At 34.7% G+C, this 26,354-nt stretch overlaps 3 protein-coding genes across 3 annotated transcripts; all 3 read left to right on the top strand.

The window, feature by feature from the left end:
* The first annotated feature begins 928 nt into the window (after positions 1–928).
* LOC132068036 (ankyrin repeat-containing protein At5g02620-like) lies at positions 929–2,282 on the top strand. Its single transcript, XM_059461497.1, has 2 exons — positions 929–1,540; positions 1,670–2,282. The coding sequence occupies exons 1-2, from the start codon at positions 1,124–1,126 to the stop codon at positions 1,673–1,675; spliced, it is 423 nt and encodes a 140-aa protein (XP_059317480.1). The 5' UTR covers positions 929–1,123; the 3' UTR covers positions 1,676–2,282.
* A 19,188-nt stretch (positions 2,283–21,470) lies between these two features.
* LOC132068037 (protein ACCELERATED CELL DEATH 6-like) lies at positions 21,471–23,362 on the top strand. Its single transcript, XM_059461498.1, has 2 exons — positions 21,471–22,115; positions 22,447–23,362. Exons 1-2 carry the CDS (start codon positions 21,539–21,541, stop codon positions 23,148–23,150), a joined length of 1,281 nt encoding a protein of 426 aa, XP_059317481.1. The 5' UTR covers positions 21,471–21,538; the 3' UTR covers positions 23,151–23,362.
* Positions 23,363–25,259: 1,897 nt separating this feature from the next.
* LOC132066254 (protein ACCELERATED CELL DEATH 6-like) lies at positions 25,260–25,796 on the top strand. The gene has a single exon (XM_059459600.1). The coding sequence runs from the start codon at positions 25,260–25,262 to the stop codon at positions 25,794–25,796; it is 537 nt and encodes a 178-aa protein (XP_059315583.1).
* Positions 25,797–26,354: the final 558 nt, after the last annotated feature.

Genomic DNA, 26,354 nt, shown 5'->3' with positions numbered 1-26,354 from the left:
TAAGTTGAGTTTAAGTTATGTGTGTGTGTGTAGATTTTTCACACAATCAAGTTTAGTTGACTTACAATAATCACAGCAAGCCTGATAAGGTAACCGGAAAAATAGAGTAATAACCTCCTATAGCCGATTAAATTGAATTAATAGTGTATACTTGACTCTAGAAGTATCTATTGAATACTTTTAAGTTATATACACTTGAAAAAAATTCCACTTGTGAAGTAACTAGCTGTCGCATGTTAGTTAACTTCTTATTCAAAGTCACCATCAATGCTTGTTATATATAATTGAGTTTTAACTTATATAAACCGACAGTATTAAGAATTTTTCACTATTAGGTCACCTTTATTTGTTGTAGCAGACACTACAAGAAAGAAGACATTTGCCAACAAAAATTTTTGTTACCATAGTATGGACTATTGTTGCAAAAAGTACTTTTGGCAACAACACTTTTTTGTTGTTGCATAAACTTTTCCAATCAGCTGTTATTGCAACGTAGTGCAACAATTTTTTTGTTGTTGCCAAAAGTACTTTTTGCAACAATAGTCAATATATGGCAACAAATTAAATTAGATTGTCTGGCAACAAAGAAAAAGTTCATTTTTAAAAGTTTCATCATATATGCCGACAATAAAACTAAGTTGTCACCAAATATTGAATTTTGCCAACAATATTATTTTTGTTGCCAAAGAATTGTTGCCATTTCTGTACTTTCTTGTAATGAGGTAACTTCTTTTATTTTCACGATTACAAATTCCACTTTTTATGGAATGACTTGATGGTGTAAAAATTCTCTACATTCTGGGTATATATAAGTTAAATAAAGAATTACCTATAGGTCACGGGTTTGAGCTGTGAAATCAGCCATCGATGCCTGCATTTCGGTAGGCTGCCTACATTACACCCGCGGGATGCTTCGTGCACCCGGTTGCCTTCATTACACCTTTGGGATGCTTCGTGCACCCGACTGCCTTCTTTCTTCTTCTTTTTTGATTAATATTTGACACATCATTGTTCGACATCACTATTGCAATGGAATAAACCACTATGCGAGGAACCGGACAAATGGGATTGCAATCCACTGCATTATGCTGTTAAACAAGGATTGGAAGGACTAGTTTGTGAAATGCTGGAGTGGAAGAAATCCTTAGCCTACATTCCAGCAGGCAGTGAAAATGACTGGACGACAACAATTCACATTGCAGCCAGTGAAGGTTATGTGAACATGATAAATGAGCTATTAAATCACTGTCCAGATTGCTGGGAAATGCTTAACAGCAGTGGCCAAAATGTTCTTCATGTTGCCATGTCAAACAATAAAAGAAGAGTAGTCAGATTCTTATTGAATTCTAAATTGTCTCATAACCTTATTGACGAGGCGGATAATGATGGCAACACTCCTCTCCATTTGCTTGCTGCCTCTAATCGGTTATCCGTGCCTGTTAAATTAAGAGGACATCCAGGTACAAAGAAGATGTTATTTAACAAAGAAAACGAGACTCCGCTTGACATAGTAGTGTCTAACCGAGAGACAACAAACAAGGTACGTTCCTGTTACTTATGACCTGTTTGGCCAAGCTTCCCAAATCTGCTTATTCAGATATGTGAATCTTCAAATTTATTGAATACTCTTATTATCTAAAATGTCACGTTTGGTATTCGTATTTGATAGAAGTAGACGATTCTATAGCTACTGAAATTACATATTCTTCCAAAATAGGAGAAATGGGCATTCAAGCGGAGGCTCCATGCTCGATTGGGACTACGTAACTTCGAGCTAAAAAAGAAGGAACTGCTGGAGCCAAAGGATGAGGAGTCAAGGGGCAGTAATACACAACAGACGGAGAACAAACCTTGGATAAATAAAAAATCCAAATTGGAAATTATTATGAAGGCAACTGAAATACATCTAGTAGTGGCCACTCTACTAGTTACAGTTACCTTTGCAGCAGCTTTGACATTGCCGGGAGGTTTTGAGAGCGATCCCGATAGCCGTAATAAAGGAACGGCAATTCTAATAAGGAAAACAGCATTCCGTGCATTTGCTGTTTCGAATGCCATTGCCTTTACATGCTCCGCTGGTTCTATATTCAGCTACTTCTTCATTGCACTAAATGCAGCACATACAAAGAAGTTAAAAGTTATAATTAACCTTTTTGGGGTGGCTAGTTTGTTGCAGCTTCTCGCGATGTTAGCAGTTGTAATTGCCTTTGTAACTGGTACATATGCTACTTTAGCACATTCAATTGGTCTCGCCATTACTGTCTGTTTCATCGGTTGCTCTATCCCTGTGTACTTTTTTCTGTATTTCTGCTACTCGTCATTTAAATATATAATAAGAAAGAGCCTATTCGTCCTACGAAGGGCATTCTTGTAAATACCTCCATAATTTACGGGCAATGGTAATTTAATTCTCATTTGGTGACACCCTCTTCCACGATTCTTCCAGAACTTATGCGCTCCAACACTAAACATCAATGGGGACCCGCTGTAAATTGAAACTTTGGGTTTCCACATTGACGACCCACTGCTTCTTCATTCTTAATGTTCCTGCTACTTCTTTCACTTCCATTTTCACTTATTATGATCCTTATATCTTATCTGCAAAATTGTTGGACTCTTTTCGCTACAAATTGGTCGCGCTTGTGGATTACACCTAGGTAAACTCATTCCTCCATCACTCTCTTCTGTTTAATTTTTTTCTATGTTGTCTGGATGCAAGTGATAATGAATGGTTTGTTTGATGGGTCACTATGGTATTTATTCCTCCATAGTGATAAATCTGATACGAAATTGGTCTAGGCCGCTGCTGGGCTTCATTTGAATATCTTTTTGTCCTTTTTTTTTTTTGTGGGGGTGGGGTGGGGGTTGATATTTCTTTCAAATTTGTAATTTTGTTTGGTATTTGGGTTGTAGCCATATTGCACGACTGACTTTTAATACTTTTGGTTGTTGACATTACTGATATTTTGTTCTCTATCTTTCTTTTCGTCTTTCCGATTTTATTTATAAAATCTTTTGTTCTTGACACGGACTTTTGTTTTCAATTTTGTTGGTTTCTCATGTGTTAGCATTACAATTACTTAAGAGGTAAAAGAACAGTAATTGAAAAAGATGAGATATTGGGAAGGAGCAAAAAGAGGCGTCTCATCCCAAAAATCTATTCATTTGTCGGACATATTACATTGCAGTTGTATTGCAGGTACCCAGAACTTAATTTAAGTTTTAATAATATATTTATTGTTTACTATGGGTTTATACTATTTAATGTTGGTCATGTGCTGTTGTTTCATAACAGTCGTGTTTTCTATGTTCGTATATCGAAATAAAGGTTTATTTCTTGATAGGGAACCTCAAAACTACCGATCTATTTAGATTTTTTAGAGTAGACTTTAACACTTGCTCTAGATATAGCGAGGACAAGTTTAACGTTTTCGAGTAGGTCAAAAATTTGGACTAAACGAATAATTTGGTATTGAAAACGGTTGAAGAAAGCAATAGCGGTTGCTCCACCTACGCCTTCTTACCTATCCGTGTTTAGATATCCCAACCTTTGCTCCAACTTTTTTTCTTGTCTTGAATCGGTCCTAAATACCAGGTGGACAACATTCCTTCTTTATTAGATTACTTTCAAAATACCTTCTTATTAGCATACCCAATGCATATTATCAGTTTCAGCACTTGTATCCAAACAAGTAACTGTTTATTTATAAAATTAATTTCAACACGTGATGCTAATAAGCTATTTTTAATCAACTAACTCAAACGGGTTCTTAATTTAGAATTGAAGAATCGACAAAAACCAAAGGAGGAGGAAATAGAAGGATACCAACAAAATGCTCAGAAAAGGGCTGCCACCATTGTTGAAGCTTAGCGGCATTTATTTTCTTTTTTCTCTATTGTTTTCATGCTCTTCAAAAAAACCATCCAAATTGCAGAATCAAACATTGGCACAGTGTTGTCAGGACGATAACTCAACAAAGCAATAGGCATTTATTGGAAGTTTCCAGCGAGGCAGTGGTGTATAGGATTTGAGTGGGTAATTGAGAGTGCAGATCAAGGGATATCAAACAACAAGGAGATATAGGCAAAAACACGCCTGAACTAGTACTTTTTTACTAGGAAAAGAGAACAACTGATAGTTGGCATGTGAAACTTGCGAAGTAATAATAGTTCAGGTGTGTTTTTGATAATTAACCCCCCCCCCTCCCCCCCAAAAAAAAAGTCAAGCCCCAACAAAATAAACGTTAGACTCTTATATTACATGTGTCACTCGTATCAATTCACGTGGATAATCGTGAATTTTAACGAATATTCCGTAAGTGATGAAAAAAATTAATAAAAACAAAACGGTGAAAAAAAGTGACAAATAAATGCTCATTAGAAATAATGAGAGATGATCAAACCGAATAGAAGTTGGGAAGAGCAAATTAGAACAGTCCACAACCAGGACTATTGTCCAATATTAATTCTGCACCACCCAAAGCAGTCAACAATTATTTACAGCCAAGTAATTTGTCACAAGTTTAAATTATATACTCCTCTGTTCCAATTTATGTGGCACCATTTGACTTGGCACGGAGTTTAAGAAAGAAAGGAAGACTTTAAAATTTGTGGTCCAAAATAAGTTTTAGATATTTGTGTAGCTGTAAATCATCTTATAAAGTTAAATTGTTTCTAAATATATAAATGTGACATTCTTTTTAGGAAAGACTAAAAAGAAAAGTGTGCTACATAAATTGGGACTGAGGGAGTAAATTGATAGTGTAAAACAAGTAGCATTCATGTCTATTGGTCTACTCATGTTCTTCCTCTAGCTAGTTCTACCATTCTGCCTGCTGTGATAAAAATTAATAAGTACAGGAGGAAAGAGATGCAACCAATGACACAGACGGTAGCGGTGAGACAAACTGAATGTGCTAAAGTAGTATGCTACCAGTAACAAATGCAATTACAACTGCTGACATGGCGACAAGCTGCAAAGTAGTTGCAATCTTATAAAGCTGATAGAGAGTTTTTAATTTCCTTGTTGCTGCACATGTACGCTATGAGGAAATAGCTAAATACAACGCCACCGAGCGTACGAAGACGATGGCATACGAAACAACAAAATGCACTAATATTTGTTTTCTTGATTAGAATCGCCATCCCTTTATTAGGGCCGGGATCATTTGTCAAAGCCTCCGGCGATGTGAGCCACAAAGGTGGTGACTGTCGCTAATAGAGCGCCATAACTTGGATGTACTTGAGTTAGATTCATAACGTCTTGCAATGCCTTTTAAATCTCGTTATCCGTGTTCTCCTCTGTTGCTTCTATGTGTTCTTACATTTTATCTCGAAGTCACGTCGTCATTCGACCATGGCGAGCTTCGCTCGAATATCCGTTTATCCTATTTTCATTACTAGCCGCCTGAGTTTACATTTGGAAGACATGTAACTTTAGTAGTTATCTTTTACTTCTATCAAATATATGTACAACCTGGTGCTTACCGTATTTGTTGTTCCCACGCGCAAAAATGCTCCGTCGTCGGTGCACGGTTTTCTTTGTTAAATGACATCTTCTTTGCCTTTGGGATGTTCTCTTAATCTTGCGACAAGGCTCCCGATGAGGCAGCAAGCAAATGAAGAGAGTATTGCCTTCATTATCTTGCTCGTCGCCAGGATATGCCACTTTTCATGTTTTAACAAGAGTCTAACTACCTTTTTTGATTGTTCAACATGGAAACATGAAAATTTTGGCCCGCCGGTAAGCATTTTGTTAATCTGGATGTGATTTAATAGCCGATTTATCATGTTTACATCACCTTCACCGGCCGCAATGTGAATTGTTGTCGTCCAATCATTTTCACCGGCTCTTCGGAAGGTACACTAAGGATTTCTTCCTCAAAGATATCGAAACTACCTTTCAATCTAGTTTAACAAGACATAATGCGATTGGATTCCAACCGCATTTGTCCGATTCCTGCATAACGATTTATTCCATTGCTAGTGATGTCGCTTAACGGATGTGTCAAATAAATTTTTTCGTAGAAAGGCAATCTTTAGTGAAATCGACCTTCCCCGATTGCTAAGATCAATGGTCGATTCCATCGACTATAACCGTATAAACTATAGGTAATTCTAAAGAATCTAACTTACGTATACCCACAATGTTAAGAATTTTTACACCGTCAAGTCATTCAATAGATATATGCAGGTAACCCTCTATAAAAGGTGGGATTCGTAATCTTGAGAATAAGACAAGTTGCTATAGTTCTTCGATAGGTAAACGTGATCTGATAATGAAAAAATTATTAAAACTGTCGTTTATATAAGTTAAACTCAATTCTATCTAATAAGCATTGATGGTGACCTTGAATAAATAGTTAATTAACATGCTATAACAAGTTAATTCCTCGTAAAAGTTTTTTCTAATCGTATATAACTTAAACAAGATATATTTTTTGAAACTATAAGTCGAATATACAATATTAATTCAATTTAATCAACTATGAGCTAGGTTATAACTCACTATTTTTCCGTTACCTTATCGTTCGATATGATTCTTATAAGTCAACTAAACTTGATTGTGTGAAAAATCTATACACTTACACACATAACTTAAACTCAACTTAAGAGCCAAACTACTTACTCAAGTATTCTTTGGTTGTTGCCATACATGCAAAACGTTCGACCACTTGGACCGCCATATGTTGGTCGATGGAGGATTTCAAGATTCCCAACAAACGGTCATAAGAACCGCCTACGCCGTGAATATAGTGGTGTCTCCTCCCTCGTTTCTTGGAAACTCAAATTCAGATCTTCTTCCACCAAGAGTCGCGTGTCTACACATCCAAACCCTCGGGCGTGTGGCTCTATCTCCATTGTCATCGTCATCCTCGTGAGTGTCTCCTTATTCCCTCCACAACGCGAATTAGCATCCTCACCACGCTTCATGCCCTTTATTAGTCGCTTCCGTGAAATGCGGTTCATCTTCTCGTTGCTTCTGACAAGATAACAATGCGGAGTAATCTTAAGGACTTCTCGCGAAACGGGAATGGCCATAAAAGGATGCGACGTGGAGGACATGTTGTTGCCCACTGGGAGGACTGGTAACCATTTTCTTCATCCCTCAAGAACATCGCAAGTATAAAATCGCCATCTATGATAATTCCTTCCACTGCAAAGATTATATAAAGTTGGATCCATCCCTTTGATTTGCAAACTCTTCCAATATGATTATTTGATCTTGTGAGTCCTTTGCTTTCTCCGGGCGAAAAGTTATATAGAAGCTAAGACTCTTGGGTTAATCTTTGCTAAGTCTTTGTTTTAGAATAAAATAAATATACAGATCTCAGGCTCATCCATTTCACATGGTGCATGTGGCCCAACTTGAAGCCAAGTTGTATTATTATTACATTGATTTTGAGAGTGTGATCAACAACCACACCAACCCCTAGAACATCTTTTTTTCTATAATGTATTTGATTAAACAAATTAAAAATACAACAACAACGAAGATACCCGGTGAAATCCCACAATGGGGTCCGGGAGGAGGGTAAATGTACGAGACCTTACCCCTATCTCGGAAGATTAAACGGATTAAAAATGGCAAAAGAAAACTTACCTGTGAGGAACAACAAAACCAAATCGAATAGAAATCTTTTGTACCGATCGAGTAATCTTGACAACAGTACCTCTTGATCGTTTTTGCATTAGAGTATCTTAAAATGCCATACTGGTCCATCAACTTGCAGAACTATTTATACATTTAAACGGAAAAGGCTCAAATATGCCATTCAACTATCGAAAATGGCTCATTTATGCCACTCGTCAATAGTTTCATTTCATTCATGCCATCGAACTATAGTAAATGGCTCATTTATGCCATCGAACTTTAGGAAATGGCTCATTTATGCCACTCATCAATAGTTTGACTCATTTATGCCATCGCCCGTTAATAAAAATGACTCATCCATGTCATATTTCATTAAAGCTGGTTTTACAATACCATATATGATAGGTGGCCTCCAACTAGATTATGGTTGTGGGTGGGTAAGGTGTATGGGTCGGATTTTTTATTAATTTGGTATTTAAAATTGGGGGCGGTTTAATTAAACAACGTAGACTTCTAATTAGAGGCCACGTGTCATATACGGTATTATAAAATCGGCGTTACTAAAAAATGGCATGGATGAGTCATTTGGTAACGGCGTTGATAACAGCATAAATGAATTAAAATATTGATGAGTGGCATAAATGAGCCATTTCCTAAAGTTCGATGGCATAAATGAGCCATTCCTATAGTTCGATGACATAAATGAGCCAAACTATTGATGAGTGGCATAAATGAGCCATTTCCGATAGTTGGATGGCATATTTGAGCCTTTTCCGTTATATATACAATACCTTAGTGAAGCCTTCTCTGAGTCTTTGTAAGATTAGAATATCTTAAATGGAAAATTTCAAAATTTTCCCTCAACTATTAATTACTCCTTCCGTTCACTTTTACTTGTCCACTTTAGCATATCATATATTTTTCAAGTCTATTGAAACTATACACCAATTACTATGGGTATTATGGTAAAATAAATACTTCATTTATTAATTTTTAAGGGCCGTGCAAAGTAAAACATGGACAGGTAAAAATGAACATAGGGAGTACTACTATTGTTTAATTATACCATCTGTTAAAAACTGGCAACAAAAATAGCTCAAATTAGCTAGAGCCTAGAGATGATACTTACCAAAAAAGGGGCGCTCATTGGCCTAGCTTTCTCAATTAGAAACTCCCATTTCACCATTTGATTGGCAGTCACTGCTCCTATTCACATACCCAACAAATGCTCCTCACAGATCTACAAAATCCAAACCAAAAATCGACCAAATTCCAATGACTTAGAGGGTGTTTGGCTAGCGATTTTTTGACTTATCTACGCGTTTGGTAACTTAAAGCGCTTATAAGCTATGTTGCTCGGACCAGAGGCGGATCCAGAATTTGAAGGTTTCGAGTGCCACATTGACCAACTTGATCAACTTTCGGTTTCGGTTCGAGTTATTCGTCTTCATCAGTTTATATAGACAAATCGATCAAACGGAAAAATGTAGTAATAAATATGACAATATTCCGCAAAGCATAACACTTACAAAGAAGACTTTGGAAGTAGAAGCTTATGTTATTTTGAGTTTTAATTTTATGAGATTAATAAATAAATGAAGCTACTCAACAATAACTAATGGATTAGTTAAAAGCTGGTAAAAAAGAATTAAGGAAAAATAACTTACCGTGTGTTATCATGTGTTCTCTATATGAAGCACAGCAAAAACTTAGAAGTCTTGGAGGGGTTTGAACTCCAAACTGATGTCGCATCCATGTGTACTTCAAAAAATGCAATACTTTTGGAGGATGTGACACACACCCATCTTCATTTTTAAAGAGCATCATAGCTTATAAGTCAAGTGCTTATAAGCCAACCTCAAAAGTTGGTTACCTCCTAGCTTTATCATTTTCGACATAAGCACTTTTAGTTTGACCAAACATAGCACGATTGTATCCCTAATAACTTATTGTAATCTCTAACATACTCTTCCTAAAACATAACTTTTAAATATTTCACTATTCTATCTATTTTCATCATCCGTCCTTTTATATATAAAAGTACTTTTAAACTTATATTTTTTTAAAAATAAATTTACACATATTTAAGTCATTTCAACAAGAAAATGCTCATATCATTGCTAATTATCAGTTTCAGTATTTAACAGTTTATCTATATAATCAATTTCATGACCTAAAAGTGTTTTTCAGCACATGATACTTATCAGCTACTTATATCACTATTTATTTTTCTTCTCTCCTGTTACTTTCTGATTTTAATTTCCTTATGCTTCGATTATCGTATTAGTTTGTTGCATTCATACGGCTTATTTATAGTATTTTGCCATGGTTCTTTTGTTGTTATCAATTCTTGGTTGACTTTTTGCCCTGCTTTTTCTTGAGCCGATGGTCTTTCAGACAGCCTCCATACCTCCCAAGATAGGAGTAAGGTCTGCATAGACTCTACTCTCCCCACATACTACTAAAAAAATTGAAATTAGCTACGAACTTCGTCGCTAATACGTCGCTATATTGCTCGTAGCTAATAGATATCTGTCCCTAATCCGTCGTTAAAAAGGATTAGCGACTGGTTTTCCTGTTTAACTACGGAATTCGTCCGTCGCTAAATCTTGTTTTTATAGTATATGTTGTTGTTGTTGTTATCTTTCTTCTTTGTTATTTCATGCTGTTGTGTCTATAATTGAACTTATCAGTCAGTTTTTTTAAGAATAGCAAGGACTAAGAAGAAAAAATAAGTCAGCACAGCTAAATAAATGCTTCATTTGATTTTTTGAGAAAATGACAGAAATGATCTCCTATGTTTGATGTTAGGTTCAAAACAGTCCCTTATGTTTGTACTTAACAGTTTTAGTCTCTTAAATTTGTCAAAAAGTAACACTTTTAGTCTCCGTAAAATATTTACGGTCTCTTTCTATAGATTTTACAAAAATAGTGAAAAAAAAAATTTAACTATAAACACCACGAAACATGCTACACAAAGAGTAAATTAGACACTAAAAAATAATAAAAATAGCGGGAATTACGCATAAAAGAATTGCGCCAGCCTTTAGAAATGAATTAAAAGTAGTAGAAAATACAAAAATTATACTTCTAAATGTGAATTCCATCTAATTTCCTTTCTTTTCAAAGTTTCCGTCAAATCTAACTGATACAATTCGGCAAATATTTGACGGAGAATAAAAGTATTAACATTTTGCAAATTTAAAGGATCAAAACTTTTAATTATATACTTAAGGACCTATTTGAGCCTAACCTCAAACACGAGACAATTGTCATTTTCTCTTATTATATTTCTGCTTAATGTTTGACTCTTAAATTACACGTGTCATTTTATATCAATTTACGTGGCTGAATGATAAATCCATAAAGAAACAAGAAGAGCAGAGCCTCGAAACAATAAAGAAGAAGAAAATATTCCGCTAAGTAAAGTTATTGGAAATTTGCTGCTATTATTTCAGTTTTCTAATAAATGCCATTATTTTGGTAAGTTTCATCTATAACGAATTTGGGTTGATATAAAATTATTTACCTTGATTAGTTCAATGACATTAGTAGCATTGCAGTGCTAATATAATCTTAGCGATAAATCATGACAGCCAAAAAGAAAGAAAAAAAAAAAAAAGACAAATTTTTTGGTTTTGTTAAACCTGCTTCCTACACTATAGCTCCGCTCCTACTTGCGAATGAGCACCATTGTTATTGGGAAACTTACGTAAATGTACCCATCGGTCATCTAGTTTACCAAACATGGCCGGAGTGTACACTGCCTATACACTTCGGCTGTATATGTTGTGTATAGGTATGTATATTATATGTATAGATATGTATATTACATTGTATGTATGTATAGATATGTATATTACATTATATTATATGTATAGATATGTATATTGCATTATATGTGTGTGTAGTATATGTATATTTAGTATAAATTATGGGGTATACAAAGAAAACCGATAAACCGCACCAAACCGATAATCCGAATCAAACCGAGAAAAAAAATTGAATAGTGGTTTGGTTTTGGTTTGGTATTGGAAACCAAAAAAATCGACCATAATTGGTTTGGTTTGGTCTTAACTAAAAGAAAAAAGTTAAACCGAACCAAATTGTACATGTATACAAATTTTTAATATATCGTATACATATAAGATTTACTTATAATGTAATTTATAAATATTTTTTAAGTTTTCTCATAGTTTTTGTCTTTTAACATATTATTTCAAACTTGGACATAGAAATTTAAATGTTCCAATAAGTTTTATTACCCATAGATGTTAGTAACTCAAATAAAATCCATATCAAAACCAAATCAATATAAATGCTTATGACAAAAGTAATTCAATCCTAACACTAGGAATGATAATAATGTTGGATATATATTCTTCAGTTTTGCATTGTTAATTTAGCCAATAAAAATATATAACTTAATTTTTTTCTTTGTCATGTAATTAATACTTATTAGCCGTACTTATTTTAGCATGACTTAGTATTTTTAGATGATGATCATTTTCATTATGCCTTATTAATTAGCAATATCTATTTTATGCATTTCATTATTTTTTTTGTTGAATATTTTATTATAATGTCATCACTCATTTCACATTTTTGTTATTTTCTTAAAAAACACCTTAATTGTATAGTTGCATCTTACTAGAACTAAAGAAATATTTGAAGTAAAAATTATTTTGTATGAAAAAAAAAATCAGGAAAAAACCTCAAGAAAATCAAAAAACTCCAAAATACCCAAAGTCAAAAAATCCGTCTTTTATTGGTTTGATTTGGTTTATCGATTTAAATACCTGACATAATTGGTTTTGTTTGGTATTTGAGAAATCCGAATCAACCCGGTCCATGTACACTCATAGTATAAAATATATGCTATCTATATAGTGTACATATTTTGTAAACTACATGGTTGAATGAAATTTGGCTGTAATTTTCCTATTTCGGTAAGTTTCATATGTTGCTAATTTGGGTCGGTAAGCTCTACAGCAGTTCAACACCAAAGTGATTTGTCTCCCAAAAAGAAAAAGGCAAAGCTAGTAGTAAAAGAACAAAAACAAAAAAGAAAGAGAAAAAAATAACAAGAGATTATTACCATATATTGCTTCTTCAACACCAAAGTGATTTGACTTCCCAAAAGAAAAAGGCAAAGCTAGTAAAAGAACAAAAAGAAAAAAGAAAGAGAAATAAAAACAAGAGATTATCACCATAGATTGATTCTTCAACACCAAAGTGAATTGTCTCCCAAAAAGAAAAAGGCAAAGCCAGTAGTAAAAGAACAAAAAGAAAAAAGAAAGAAAAAAAACAAGAGATTATCACCATAGATTGCTTCTTCAACACCAAAGTGATTTGTCTCCCAAAAAGAAAAAGGCAAAGCCAGTAGTAAAAGAACAAAAAGAAAAAAGAAAGAGAAAAAAAAAAAAAGAGATTATCACCATAGATTGCTTCTTCAACACCAAAGTGAATTGTCTCCCAAAAAGAAAAAACAAAGCCAGAGCCAGTAGTTCCTTTTCCAGTAACTGGAAACGAAGAAAACTAATTTAAGCAATTTATCTTTAATTAAATTCTCCTACTTCCAGTAGTATATTTTAATTTAACACACCAGTATTTAATCAATATGTATTAATTAGAACGAGATGTGTGTTATTTTATGATTTTAAAAAAATAATCAGACCAATTGTGCAGCATGCATAAAAAGAATTTGAGAGAGTTTCGTGTTGCATACTTAACATTCAACAATTAGATACTCAAAAGGGTATTTTTGGAATAGAATGGAAATTTTATCATTTGAACCGGTATTGTAATAAGGGAGTGAGCGCAGTATCTCAAAATCATAGCGGTTAACATTACAAGGAAAAAATTGGAGGGAGGTTTCTGGAATTATCCCTAAAAAACTTTTATTCGGTGTAATTTAAATAAATAAAAATTCTCTTCTTTTTTTTGAAAACTATTTTGGAAAGAAAAGAATTAATGAGGATATGACTTTTAATAAAAACTTAATTTTTCAAATTTATTTGGACCTCATGAAAGCATTTTTCTTGTTCTATTATTTACTTAATTAATTACTTAGTCTTGTTTATGTTGAAAAAAATGAGTCATAAGAAAAGGTAAATCTTAAGACAATAAGTACTACTGATTAATATTTTGGTTTTAGGAGGTTAAATAATAATTGTTTTTATACATGTTAAGAGTTCTCGTGTTCGAGCCTTGGATATGAAAACAATCTTGTTACGGAGCGTGTCCCTCTTAGATGGCCTTACGTGGCGCGAATCCAGATTAGTTAGGGTCACAATCGCAGACACCGAATAGGAAATTAAAAAAAAAATCTTTACAAATTCCTTGCTTCCAATTAAAGAAAAGAACGATGACAAAAAAAAAAAAAAAAAAAAAAAGATTAAAGAAAAGAACAAGTACCTTTCTTTTTATCAAAGGCAAAGGTTGTTTTTATTCATGTTGAGACTTGAGAGTTCTCTTGTTCGTGTTATACCCTATTTTAACCGGAGTCAAAATAATTTACAACATCCGGATAATTCCGGGGTTAATTAAAGTTGGGGGAGTCGCCACCTAATTAATTATGGTGAATTAGGGCACCTAAGGTTAATTAAAATAATTATCTAAAGTTGATTTTAAAGTCTACGAAACCGAATGATTCTAGGAACGAGTTCAACTAACCTAGAGGGAAGGTATTAGGCATCCTCTAAATTCCATTAATAATGGTTAATCCGACCGGACTTAAGGTTAATTAGGCTAAGTGTAAGTTGTAAAAATTATGTATGTTTCTATAAGGTAGATGATTTTAGACTAAGAATGGGAATTAGTATTAAAAATGAAAGGTAGTGAATAAAAATATGTTGTGGGATTTTAACCAAACCTCTTTCTTCATTGGATCTAATAGCCATTCTAATTCCTCATAAATAATGGCCAAACGTAAAATTGCTATTTCAAATGTGATCTGACTGAACTTCAATTCCAGTTTCCCTTCTTTGTAATCTCTTCTTCTTTGTCTTAAAACGTGACAGTGTTTAACTTGACCCTTTCTTCACCCTTTTTACCTATATCCCCTATTAACTTAAACTCCCTGAAAAATCAGTATGACTAAAATTGATTATTAGTCTTAACGTTCAACAAATGTCACACAAGCAAATAGATCAAACAAGTAAACAAAACGGAACAAATTAATGGGACATTCAGCCGAGGTCCAAGGCTTCTGTATACCCAAGGCAATTCGAACATGGAGGAAAACAGAGGCATAACAGCAGCTGATGGCAAGCAGTAGGCTTGGCCTTAAACGTCAACTGTTTGCCTAAGCCGTCACAGCGATTGGTCACAAAGAAACTGCAGCGATGCGCAACATTGTCTTATTAATGTATGCAAGGTTGCCTAAAAACAACTCAAGGATGTTTGGGATTCGAAATTCCAGTTCATGCACAGAAAGAGAATGAAAAGGATTAGAAAGAAAACCCGATTAAAGTAATTAGGGATGATAAGAGGAAAGTTAAAGAACTCATGCCGAACAAATTCAAACATATCGCATTCACTATAATGTCAACCATCTGAAGAAACAGGCAGATTCCAATATTTAACATGACCAGCTACAACAGATGCGAAAGGTGCAAGAAATAATGGGATATGATTCGAATGAGAAACATGCAGGAAAAATAGATAAGGGAGATGTATGTAAACAATAGACAAGTAAGGATATGCACTGTTACAGTTTCATATCTGTTATAGACATTATATTTCCATACTTAAACTGTTATCCTTAATTAAGACAGAATGGGATTGAGACAACAATATTAAGAACATTGTAACGACTAGTCCGCGAGTTCAAACAATTATCAAAGTAGACTGAACAGAGCAGCCACCAGCTAGAGACGACACACTGATACTAAATCCAAATCAATATTCATATTTATCATTGGCGCACTACTCAAAATTTGAACTATGCTACACCAATATCTACATCGAATTAGTGCACGAACAAACAGTCGTGTTTTCTGAAAGGTAATCTCAGTATTATAACCGATTCTGATTCCAAAAAGCCGAGCAGATGAGTACTGAAAATCGCTAGTTATATAAATCAACATGAACATCAATGAAGAATCCAAACAGAGGTGGCACTGGTCGAAGTTGGTTAAAACTAAACACTTAGGCATTTGAAGGCCGAACCATATAATCTAACAGCCCACACCAAATCATTTGAACAGATAAAGAACACATCATCATCCCTTAACATCAATCAGATTCTATTTTTAAACACACAATCATGACAACGTAAACTGGGGGAAACCACAACTAGACAGACAAGTGACTATCCTCTAACATTAATCGAATTTGACTTGAGCCGTGCAGCGAAGACATGGTAAACTGGCCTAAGTCTGAAACTAACCATTCGACATTAACCTCATCAGTTTAAACAAACAGCCATGACCTTGTAGACCAAATAAATCAACAACCAATATCGATATGTCGTATAATCATTTCGTCACATCTAAACCCAAGTAAATTACATTCATAACAGAATACGTTATTTCGAACAAATAGAGCAAAAGAGGGACAGTGCTGACCTGTTTTGGGTACAGTGAACTGGGTGTCGACGGTCTCGAATCTACCCTCGATCTTAAAGTAACAGTAGAGTAAAACGAACTGAACAGAACGAAATTTGAACAACTCCCAAATTTAGAGTAGCAATGAAAAAAGATGGAAAAACATTGAATCGTCAAAAAAATCCCCCAATCAGTGTTCTCTCCCCAATCCCTGTTCTTTTCAGATATCGGGACTAAAAAATGTAAATATTTAAGAGGAAACGTTCAGGCGGCTGAAAAAGCTCCTCCTCATCTGAAGACTTAGAGTAATATTTATATGAGTAGAAAATGGCTAGGGTTTTGATTTGGGCGGGAATTTGAAATCGAATTTGTTTCCCCAAAAAAAAAAAATCAGAACGTTAAGGATATTCTGACCTTAATCAAAACAAAGAAGATGAGGACAAACACCATTTAAAACTTGTACTCGCGAAGATCAAAAAGGTTGACAAAGAAAAGATTTCCCTTGGACAAAACCATTAAAGTCATTTTAGATAACCAACAGAGGACAGCAAAAAGAAACAAAAATCCGACCCTCAAACGTTGAAATTCTGAGGGGGAAAAGACCAGCCATTAAATCCTTTTCCTCAAATGGCCATGTATGGCCTGTTTTTTGCCAAAGGGTTCTGTGGTTTGGTCGAGTTTGTTGAAGAAGACAGAGAGGAGGAAAGAGAAGGGGGTATGCGCTGTGCGTATTGCACGAAAGGGGAAGGCACAGATCTGGTAATGGTGAAAGAGGGTTTGTTCCTTTGTTGGAAATGGAGGAGAGAGGGAATGGAGAAGACGACGAGGAAAGGGAGAGGAAAGAGACTGTGCGGCTGCGTGTTCTTGAAATGAAAATGAAGACCTACCCGAAATGTGTATCATTTTGTTGGGCCGGGTCAATTTGAGCGGATGTGGGATGATTTTGTTTGGGTTAAGATTGAAAGGGGTTGGCCGAATAATCTCAGTTGGGCTGGTCGTTGGAATTGGGCTGGTGGAATTAATGAATATTGTGTTTGTATTTTGGGCCGTTATTTTGGCTGAAAAATATTGGTCCTTCTTCCTTTATTTAAATCATTCTTGGACTTCTAATTTAATAACTAGTACTATGATAATTAGTGATTAATATGTAGAAAATAAAGGACTTAACTTAAACGAACACAAAATCCGAAAAATAAAACGATGACGAACCACTTAAAATTTGTGATAAAGTAATACTAGTAATGTTAATAGTAGAATAGTGAAACTGCAAGCAATGATATTAATAGTGGTAGTAAAAATAATAGTGAAAGTAAAATATTTAGCTCGTTAATAAATTTAGAAGCCCGAGGAAATAAATTGGAATAAAGGAGGGACAAAATTGGGTGTCAACAGTTCAAGCCTTGGATATGAAAACAATCTTGTTACGGAGTGTATCCCCGTTAAATGGGCCTTACGTGGCGCGAATGCAGATTAGTTGGGGCCATAATGCCGGTACCGGACACCGAATAGAAAATTAAAAAAAAAAAAAATCTTTACAAATTCCTTGCTTCCGATTAAAGAAAAGAACGATGACAAAAAAAAAAAAAACAACAAGTACCTTTCTTTTTATCAAACACAAAGGTTGTTTTTATTCATTTTGAGACTTGAGAGTTCTCTTGTTCAAGCCTTGGATATGTAAATAATCCCTGTTATACTGGAAGGGTATCATAAATGACCTATTCATTCGTTCAAAAGAAGAGACTCCTCAGTCTTATATGATACTCACATCGTATATTTCATATAATGATAGAGTATCATAGAAGATTGGTTCATTTTTTTTTAAAAAAAAAGTCAATTCATTTCTTAAATATTAAAAAAAAAATCCTCAATCTTTTATGATACCCACCATATATCTGTGACGACCCCCGCCGGGGAACCCGGCTACTCAAGGTATTGTCATGCCGGTCTTTGCCCGTCGCACGGGGGCTTGCCATTATCCCTTGCGGCTGGGCGGCCACGGTATCGAACGCGGAACCTCTGGCTCCTTTACATTCCCCCAAGGGAATCGCCTCTTACCAATCAAAAGAAATGGAGAGAAAGGGGGGTGAATAGTTCGATCTCGCGCGCGGTCGAGCGATGCCCCGCCGCGATTCAATGGGCACGTGAGTAATATTTAATTATGGGCATCACAAGCAATTAAAATTTAATGGGGGCAAATTAGGGTAAATATTTTATCTTTAATGAGTATTTTGAGTTGTTTTCCCTAAAGTATATGCTATCTATACATTTTGTACATATTTTATAAATTATATGGCTAAATGATATTTGGTTGTAATTTTCCTATTTCGGTAAGTTTCATATGTTGCTAATTTGGGTCGGTAAGCTCGCATCAGTTTCATAAACAATTGTTGTCATCTACATTGATATTCTTTCAATTGTAACTTAAACGGAAAAAGCTCAAATATATCATCGAACTATCGAAAATGACTCATTTATGTCACTTGTCAATAGTTTGGCTCATTTATACGATCGAACTATCGGAAATGACTCATTTATGCCACATAACTATCGGAAATGACTCATTTATGCTACTGATCAATAGTTTGGCTCATTGATGTCATCGCTGTTACCAAAATGACTCACCCATGCCATTGTTCATTAATGCCGATTTTATAATACCAGATATGACACGTGGCCTCCAATTAGAGGTCTACGTTGTTTAATTAAACCAACTCAATTTTAAATCTCAAATTAATAAAAAATCCGACCCATACACCCGACCCACCCACAACCATAATTTACTTGGAGGTCAAGTGTCATATTTGGTATTGTAAAACCAACGTTAATGAAAAATGACATGAATGAGTCATTTTGGTAACGGTGATGGCATACATGAGCCAAACTATTGATGAGTGGCATAAATGAGCCATTTCCGATAGTTCAATGACATAGATGAGCCAAACTATTGACGAGTGACATAAATGAGTCACTACCGATAGTTCGATTACATATTTGAGCCTTTTCCCGTATATAGTTTCATTAAAGGAAATTAAAGAGAAAATACGAAAATTAGCAAAACCCAAACAAATCCTTATCTTCTTATCAAGGCAAACACCAAATCTCTTTCTTCAGGGTTCATCAAGAATCTAATTAGATTTTCTATATGATGTTTCATCCGGAGAAAGCAAAGTGCTCACAAGATCATAATTTTTGGAGATTTTTGACAAATCCCCTATAACAACATACCCAGTGTAATCCCACAAGTGGGGTCCGGGAAGGATAATGTGTACGCAGGCCTCATGCCTACCTTGGAAATGAGATGTTGTTTCTGAAAGACCCCCGACTCAAGGAAAAGCATTTCAAAGCAGTTCGGAAAAAAGAAAATAAGGGATTTTGGACAAATACCAAAATTAAAATTAAAATTAAAATAGCCAGAGGCAGAGGTAGAGTGGTCAACACAGTCAGGGGTGGACCCATGTAGTAATATTTGGTGCTCGACCACCCATTAACCGTGGCGGGTACTCTATGTAGACATATAGAAAATATTGAAATTTTAGTATGAAATAATAAATAGCACCCAAGAAGCAATGAAAGATCTTGGTGCTCTGGTTAAAAAGTGGTAGATTGAATCCTGGGTCCGCCATTGAACACAATCCTTCATGTGGAAGCCCTATATGGCCTTAAGATTACTCCATTTTGTCGGAGGTGGAGGTAGCGTTGAAGTACAAATTTGGCAGAATTTAGTAATTCGGCCCTAGTCTTGCATTTGTCTTAAAAAAGGATTTTAATACGAGTAGATTATTAATTTGGAACTCAATAGTTCGAAAGGGCTAGAATTCATAACCTATATACTTCAAATCTTGGATCCGCCTCTACATCTTTTTATGCCCTTAGTAACAAGAAAATAGAACGTGCTTCACATAGCGAAAGACATAATTGGGATTTTAGCTCGATGAGTTCAATTTTTAGGATTTTTAGCATTGAATCCATCATACACAATGTACTATAAATTGCACTTTTAGTAGATTCTTAAATGTAGTTTATAATCTGCACACAGCAGCTAATGAAGGGCATAGTTTAAAAAAAGAACAAGAAAGAAAAAATAAAGAGAGAAAAACAAAAGAGTATTACCATAGGTTGCTTCTTAAACACCAAAGTGAATTGTCTCTCAAAAAGAAAAAGGCAAAGCTAGTAGTAAAAGAACAGAAAGAAAGAAAAAAAAAGAGATTATCACCGTAGGTTGTTCTTAAACACCAAAGTGAATTGTCTCCCAAAAAGAAAAAGACAAAGCCAGCAGTAAAAGAACAAAAAGAAAAAAGAAAGAGCAAAAAAAAAAAAATTATTACCATAAATTGCTTCTTCAACAGCAAAGTAAATTGTCTCCCAATAAGAAAAAGGCAAAGCTAGAGCCAGTATACCTTTCCTAGCAACTGGAAACGAAGAACAACAATTTAAGCAATTTAGCTCTAATTAAATTCTCCTACTTCTAGTAATATATTTTAATTTAACACAACAATAATTAGTCAATATGTATTAATTAGAACGAGATGTCTGTTATTTTATGATTTAAAAAAAACCAGACCAATTGTGCAGCATGCATAAAAAGAATTTGAGGGAGATTCGTGTTGCATACTTAACATTCAACAATTAGATACACAAAAGGGTATTTCCGGAATAGAATGGAAATTTTATCATTTGAGCTGGTATTGTAATAAGGGAGGTGAGCGTAGTATCTCAAAATCATAGCGGTTAACATTACAAGGAAATAATTGGAGGGAAGTTTCTGAAATTATCCCTAAAAAACATTTATTCAGTGTAATTTAGAAAGATAAAATCCTTTTTTTTAAAGTATTTTGGAAAGAAAAGAATTAATGAGGATATGAATTTTAGTAAAAACTTAATTTTTCAAATTTATTTGGACCTCATGAAAACATTTTTCTTGCTCTGTTATTTTCTTAATTAATTACTTAGTCTTGTTTGTGTTGAAAAAAATGAGTCATAAGACAAAGTAAATCTTAAGACAATAAGTACTACCGATTAATATTTTGGTATTAGGAGATTAATTAGTAGTTGTTTTTATTGATGTTGAGAGTTCTCGTGTTCGAGTCTTGGATATGAAAACAATCTCATTACGGAGTGGCGCGAATCTAGATTAGTTGGTAACGATCGCCAGATATCGATAATAGAATAGAAAATTTAAAAAAAAAATCTTTGCAAATTCCTTGCTTCCGATTAAAGAAAAGAACAAGTACCTTTCTTTTTCTTTTTATCAAAGGCAAAGGTCTGTGTGGTGTTCTATATAATGTTTGATCCAGGGGCAGTAAAGGACTCACAAGATCATAATTTGGGAAATTTTTTATAAATACCAAAATCCATTAAAAAAAAAAAAAGAGAGAGAGAGAGAGAGAGAGGGAAAATGGATCCAACCTTGTACAATGCTGCTGTTAAAGGTAATACCAGTGATGGTGATTTTTCACTTGCTGAATATCTGAAAAGGGATGAAGAAATTGGCTACCAAGTCACTCCAAAGGGAAACACTGTGCTCCACGTGGCAGCTAATGAAGGCCACTTCCATTTCGTGGAAGAAGTCCTTAAGATTACTCCGGTGTTGTTATGCCATCAGAACAAGAGAAATGAGACTGCACTTCACATAGCAGCTAATGAAGGCCACACTGAAGTAGTCCGCGTGCTACTTAGCATAGCTGGTGAGGAGACACTCATGAGGATGCCAAATGAGAATGGAGATACAGCCCTGCACAAGGCCGTGAGGAGTGGACACGTTGATGTTGTCAAGATCATCTTGGAGAAAGAAAAGGATCCTGAATTTGAATATCCGGCAAACAATGCAGGGGAGACACCACTTTATCTGGCAGCGGAGTCTGGCTTTATTGACATTCTGCGTGAAATTTTGGAATCATGCAAGAACCCAAATTATGGCGCAGGTCCATTTGGTCGAACACCTCTGCATGCAGCAATAGTTCAAAGACACGTGGGTAAGTAGTTTTGTTAGTCTGTATTAACATCTAGCTTCTGTTTGAGTTGCCTATACTATCATCTACATAAATTAGGATTAATTATGTCAGATAATCTGAATAAGAGGCCTGATAATGGGTACGTATTCCCTTTAATTGACTCCCAAAATTCAAATTATAACTAATCGAACAGGAAGAAAAGATTATTTATAAAAAAAAAAAATGTGAAGCTAAGGTCTTTTTGAATGATTTCATAACTTTCATACTACTTGTGAACCTATATGTGTATGTATGAATATTTCAAGAGTGTAGATGAATTGACCCTTATCATCATAATATTTGACACATCCAGATTGCGCAAGATTACTATGGCAACGGAACAAATCTTTATGTGAGGAACCAGACAAATGGGGTTGGAATTCGCTACACTATGCTGTTAAACTAGGATTGATTGAAGTAGTTTATAATATGCTGCGATGGAAGAAATCCTTAGCCTATCTTCGAGCAGGCAGTGAAAATGACTGGACGACAGTAATTCACATTGCAGTCGGTGAAGTTGATCTAGGCAGGGAATATGCTGAGGATGTTCTAAGTGAGCTATTACAGCACTGCCCTGATTGCTGGGAAATGCTTAACAGCATGGGCCAAAATGCTCTTCATGTAGCCGTAATGAACGGACAAGCAGCGTTACTTCTTACCTTGTTGAAGTCCGTAAATTGGGGTAGCCTTGTCGATGAGCCTGATAATGATGGCAACACTCCTATGCATTTGCTTGCCCGTGGACAGTTCTTCAATAAGAACGAAATTGATCTGCAAAGGCGTTATACTAACTCTGCGCTTTCTGAGTTAATGATCCATCGCCAAAAATGGATGATGACATTTAACAAAGATAACCAAACTCCGTATGATATATTTTCTTGCGCACTCACAGAGAATTCAAAACTCGAGGTAAGCACCTACAGACACTTGATTACTCCCTCCGTCCAATTTTTTGTGAAGGTCTCACTATTTGGGAGTCAAACAGTTTTTTTACTACTAATTTTCTCAAGTCCTTAAAATATATTGTATCATTAGCTATTTTGACTTGTAGTAATTTTTGTGAATCTTGAAATATATTGAATATTCTTGTCATCTAAAATATCATGTTTGATAGTACATATTGGACAGAATTAAAATATAACTACTGAAATTATTTTGTCCTCGTAGAGTAGAACATTAAGAATGAATTTCTAAACCTTTTACATATAATCCTTTTTAAAAAAAAAAAAACTGAAGTTTAAACCTTTTACATATAATCCAGATAAACTATTATTCTATATTAAAGTATGCGACGTTTAAACCTTTTACATATAATCCAGATAAACTATTATATAATATTAAAGTATGCGACGTTTAAACCTTTTACATATAATCAAGATAAACTATTATTCTCTATTAAAGTATGCGACCATCTCATCTAAAAATTTAAGCTGTTGGAACTAAATATGTCATCAACATTGCCCCCTCACGCGCATCCTGATTTTTTTCTTAGGTCAAGTATCTGGAAATTATTCTTTGATAATGGGTAAATGTGTTGACACTCGGATTCGACCTCTACCTATCCCAATGACACTATATTGAAGTGTGTGACCATCTTATCTAACACTCTAATATAATCAAATTTGGCGACACTCCAACACTCTAATATAATCAAATATGGCTTGGTAGGATTCATTTTAAATCCAGCTGATATGCCAATTTTAAAACTGCAATAAAGCAATCTTTGAGAGCTTTGAACCATCCTTGGCTATAGCTACACTTATATAAAACCAATTATTGTTTATGGGATTCTTGGCGGTTCATGATATATGGCAAAATTAGCTCATGAAAACATGACCTGCTCAACCAATCCAAGTTTGAGCGGGTTAATGACTCGTCCATTTATTAACTCAACCTATTTTGACTCATCCAATTCAAATCATCTAAAAGTTGGGTTGATATGTAGCTCAAATTGACCCATGAAAATCCTTGTCAAAATATTTTCAAAAATAGATTTTTTCGGTTTGATATGTTAGATATACCCATAAAAAAGAAGAAGAAATTATTAGGTAAACTTAACTAGCGTTTGGCCATAGATTCCCAAAAAAAATTTGAAAAACTTGATTTGGGTGAAGTTTTTTAAGTTTTGAAAATGTGTTTGGCAATAGTTTTTCATAACATATTTCACTTTTTGTTTTGAAAAATATGAAACATTACTTATAAACTATCAACAATACTCTCAACCATACAAAAACATACATACTTGCTAATCCCGAATTATGTAGAACATGATATTTTAATAACAATTGTGTTAATAACACACTTACTAGCTACTACAATTCAAATTACAATACAAAGATCCATTTTTATCTTATGATTTTCTACAGTTGGCAGAGAAATTTTCCCTAGGGTTTCTTCTTTTACTATTTGAGCACAGCTTACCTCATATAGAAGAGATTGTTTTAATTGTGAAAACATGGTAAATACGGCTTTAACGGAGGAACATGATAGATAGAATTAGTTGGGTCATAAATAGATGGGGCTTTTTTATAAAATACAAAAAGTTTGGGGTAGTATTTAAAAGGCCAAAACATAGATCTTGGCCCAAAAACAGGTTTGAGCAAGAATTTGGGATTTGAAGATTTGTTTTCAAAATCTATCAAAATTTTATGGCCAAACAAAGATTTGAAAACAAATCTTCAAAATATGGTTCCAAAATCTATGGCCAAGCGGGAGTTTAGTAAGAGTTGGGTAGGTTGGATTATGACCCATTATTTAGCCCATTTCAGCCGAACCCATTTCAACCCAAGTAAGTTTTGGGCGGTGTCACTTATTAACTTAGTCTATTTTGACCCGTCCAAGTTCTACCCAACCCGTCTATTTGACACCTGGGTTGTGGTGTTGAAACACATATTATTGAAAGGATACAAGCAAAACTGCAATCTAGTTCTTCCTTTATATGTCTTCTCCTGAATTTACTTTTACATGATATCAGTGGTCCTGCTGAACAAGTTACATGTTTTTCGACTATATATAAATTCAACTGGCTGGTGATGACAGGAGGAGTACGATAACGAGCAGTATGATAAACTTTATCCTCTTAAATTTGGTAGAAGAGGACGACGTGGCTTCGGGATAGGATCGCAAATGCCAGAGGTAGACGAGGCAGAGGTCAGGCGTCTAAACAAGCAAAGAATTGAAAAAATGAAGGAAATGGATAAAAATGAAAGGAAAGATTTAATTGAATCAGCTCAAATCCATATAGTTGTAGCCACTTTACTAATGACAATCACCTTCGCAGCTGGTTTCACGTTGCCGGGAGGTTTTGAGAGCGATCCCAATAGTTCTAATAAAGGGATGGCGATTCTGATAAGTAAATCAACATTCCGCGCATTTGTTGTTTCAAATGCCATCGCCTTTGGATGCTCCTCAGGAGCTATACTCTGCTACTTTCTCGTGGGAATAATGCAACAACATCGGTCTCCAGTTTCATTGGTGATTATGAGGAAATTAAATGGGATCGCAGTTAATTTGTTGTCTTCGGCAATGTCAGTCGTTGTAATTGCATTTGTAACTGGTATGTATGCTGCTTTAGCACATTCAGTTGGTCTCGCCGTTACTGTTTGTGCCCTCGGTTGCATCTCTTTCCTTGTGCACCTGCTTGTCTTTTTCTCTACTACTTAGTATTCCGCTTGCGCCTCGTACAGTTCAATTAATTGTTTGAGCAGCAGTCCGTTTTTTGAAGTTTCATTTTGCCCCTGCTTTTTCTCTTTTTCACAATAAACACACTTGTACATTTCTGTAATCCTAAAAATACTTAAGGCTGATGTCACTTGAAAGTGACAAAGGCTCTTACAAATTCACAAGTGTCAGGTCCAGCTTATCTTTGGTGGATGTGCTTTCAAAATTTTCCGTCTTAATAAACATGAACTTCAAAGTATACAAAGAAAGCTTCTTTTTGTAAATTAAATTTTATCTAACTTTAGCATATTCATTGGTAAAATGTTAAACAAAAATTAGTGAAGTCATTTCTTGGGCTAACATGAGAAGCTCATTTTTATCTATCAGTTCTGTCATTGAACAGTAAAATTGATCGAACTTTATTATACCCATCTAAAATCTTATGAAAATCAACATAGAAACATTTTCTTGGGTAAAAACAATTATGGTTAAGATAAAATAGAGTTCAGCTTAATGTGAAAAAGAAAAACAAATATCCATTAAATAATAAAGAGACAACTA

Source organism: Lycium ferocissimum, chromosome 8, assembly GCF_029784015.1.
Source record: "Lycium ferocissimum isolate CSIRO_LF1 chromosome 8, AGI_CSIRO_Lferr_CH_V1, whole genome shotgun sequence".
Taxonomy (NCBI): Eukaryota; Viridiplantae; Streptophyta; class Magnoliopsida; order Solanales; family Solanaceae; genus Lycium; species Lycium ferocissimum.
Note: the sequence above shows the minus strand (reverse complement) of the source record. Positions and strands in the feature narration are given on the sequence as shown.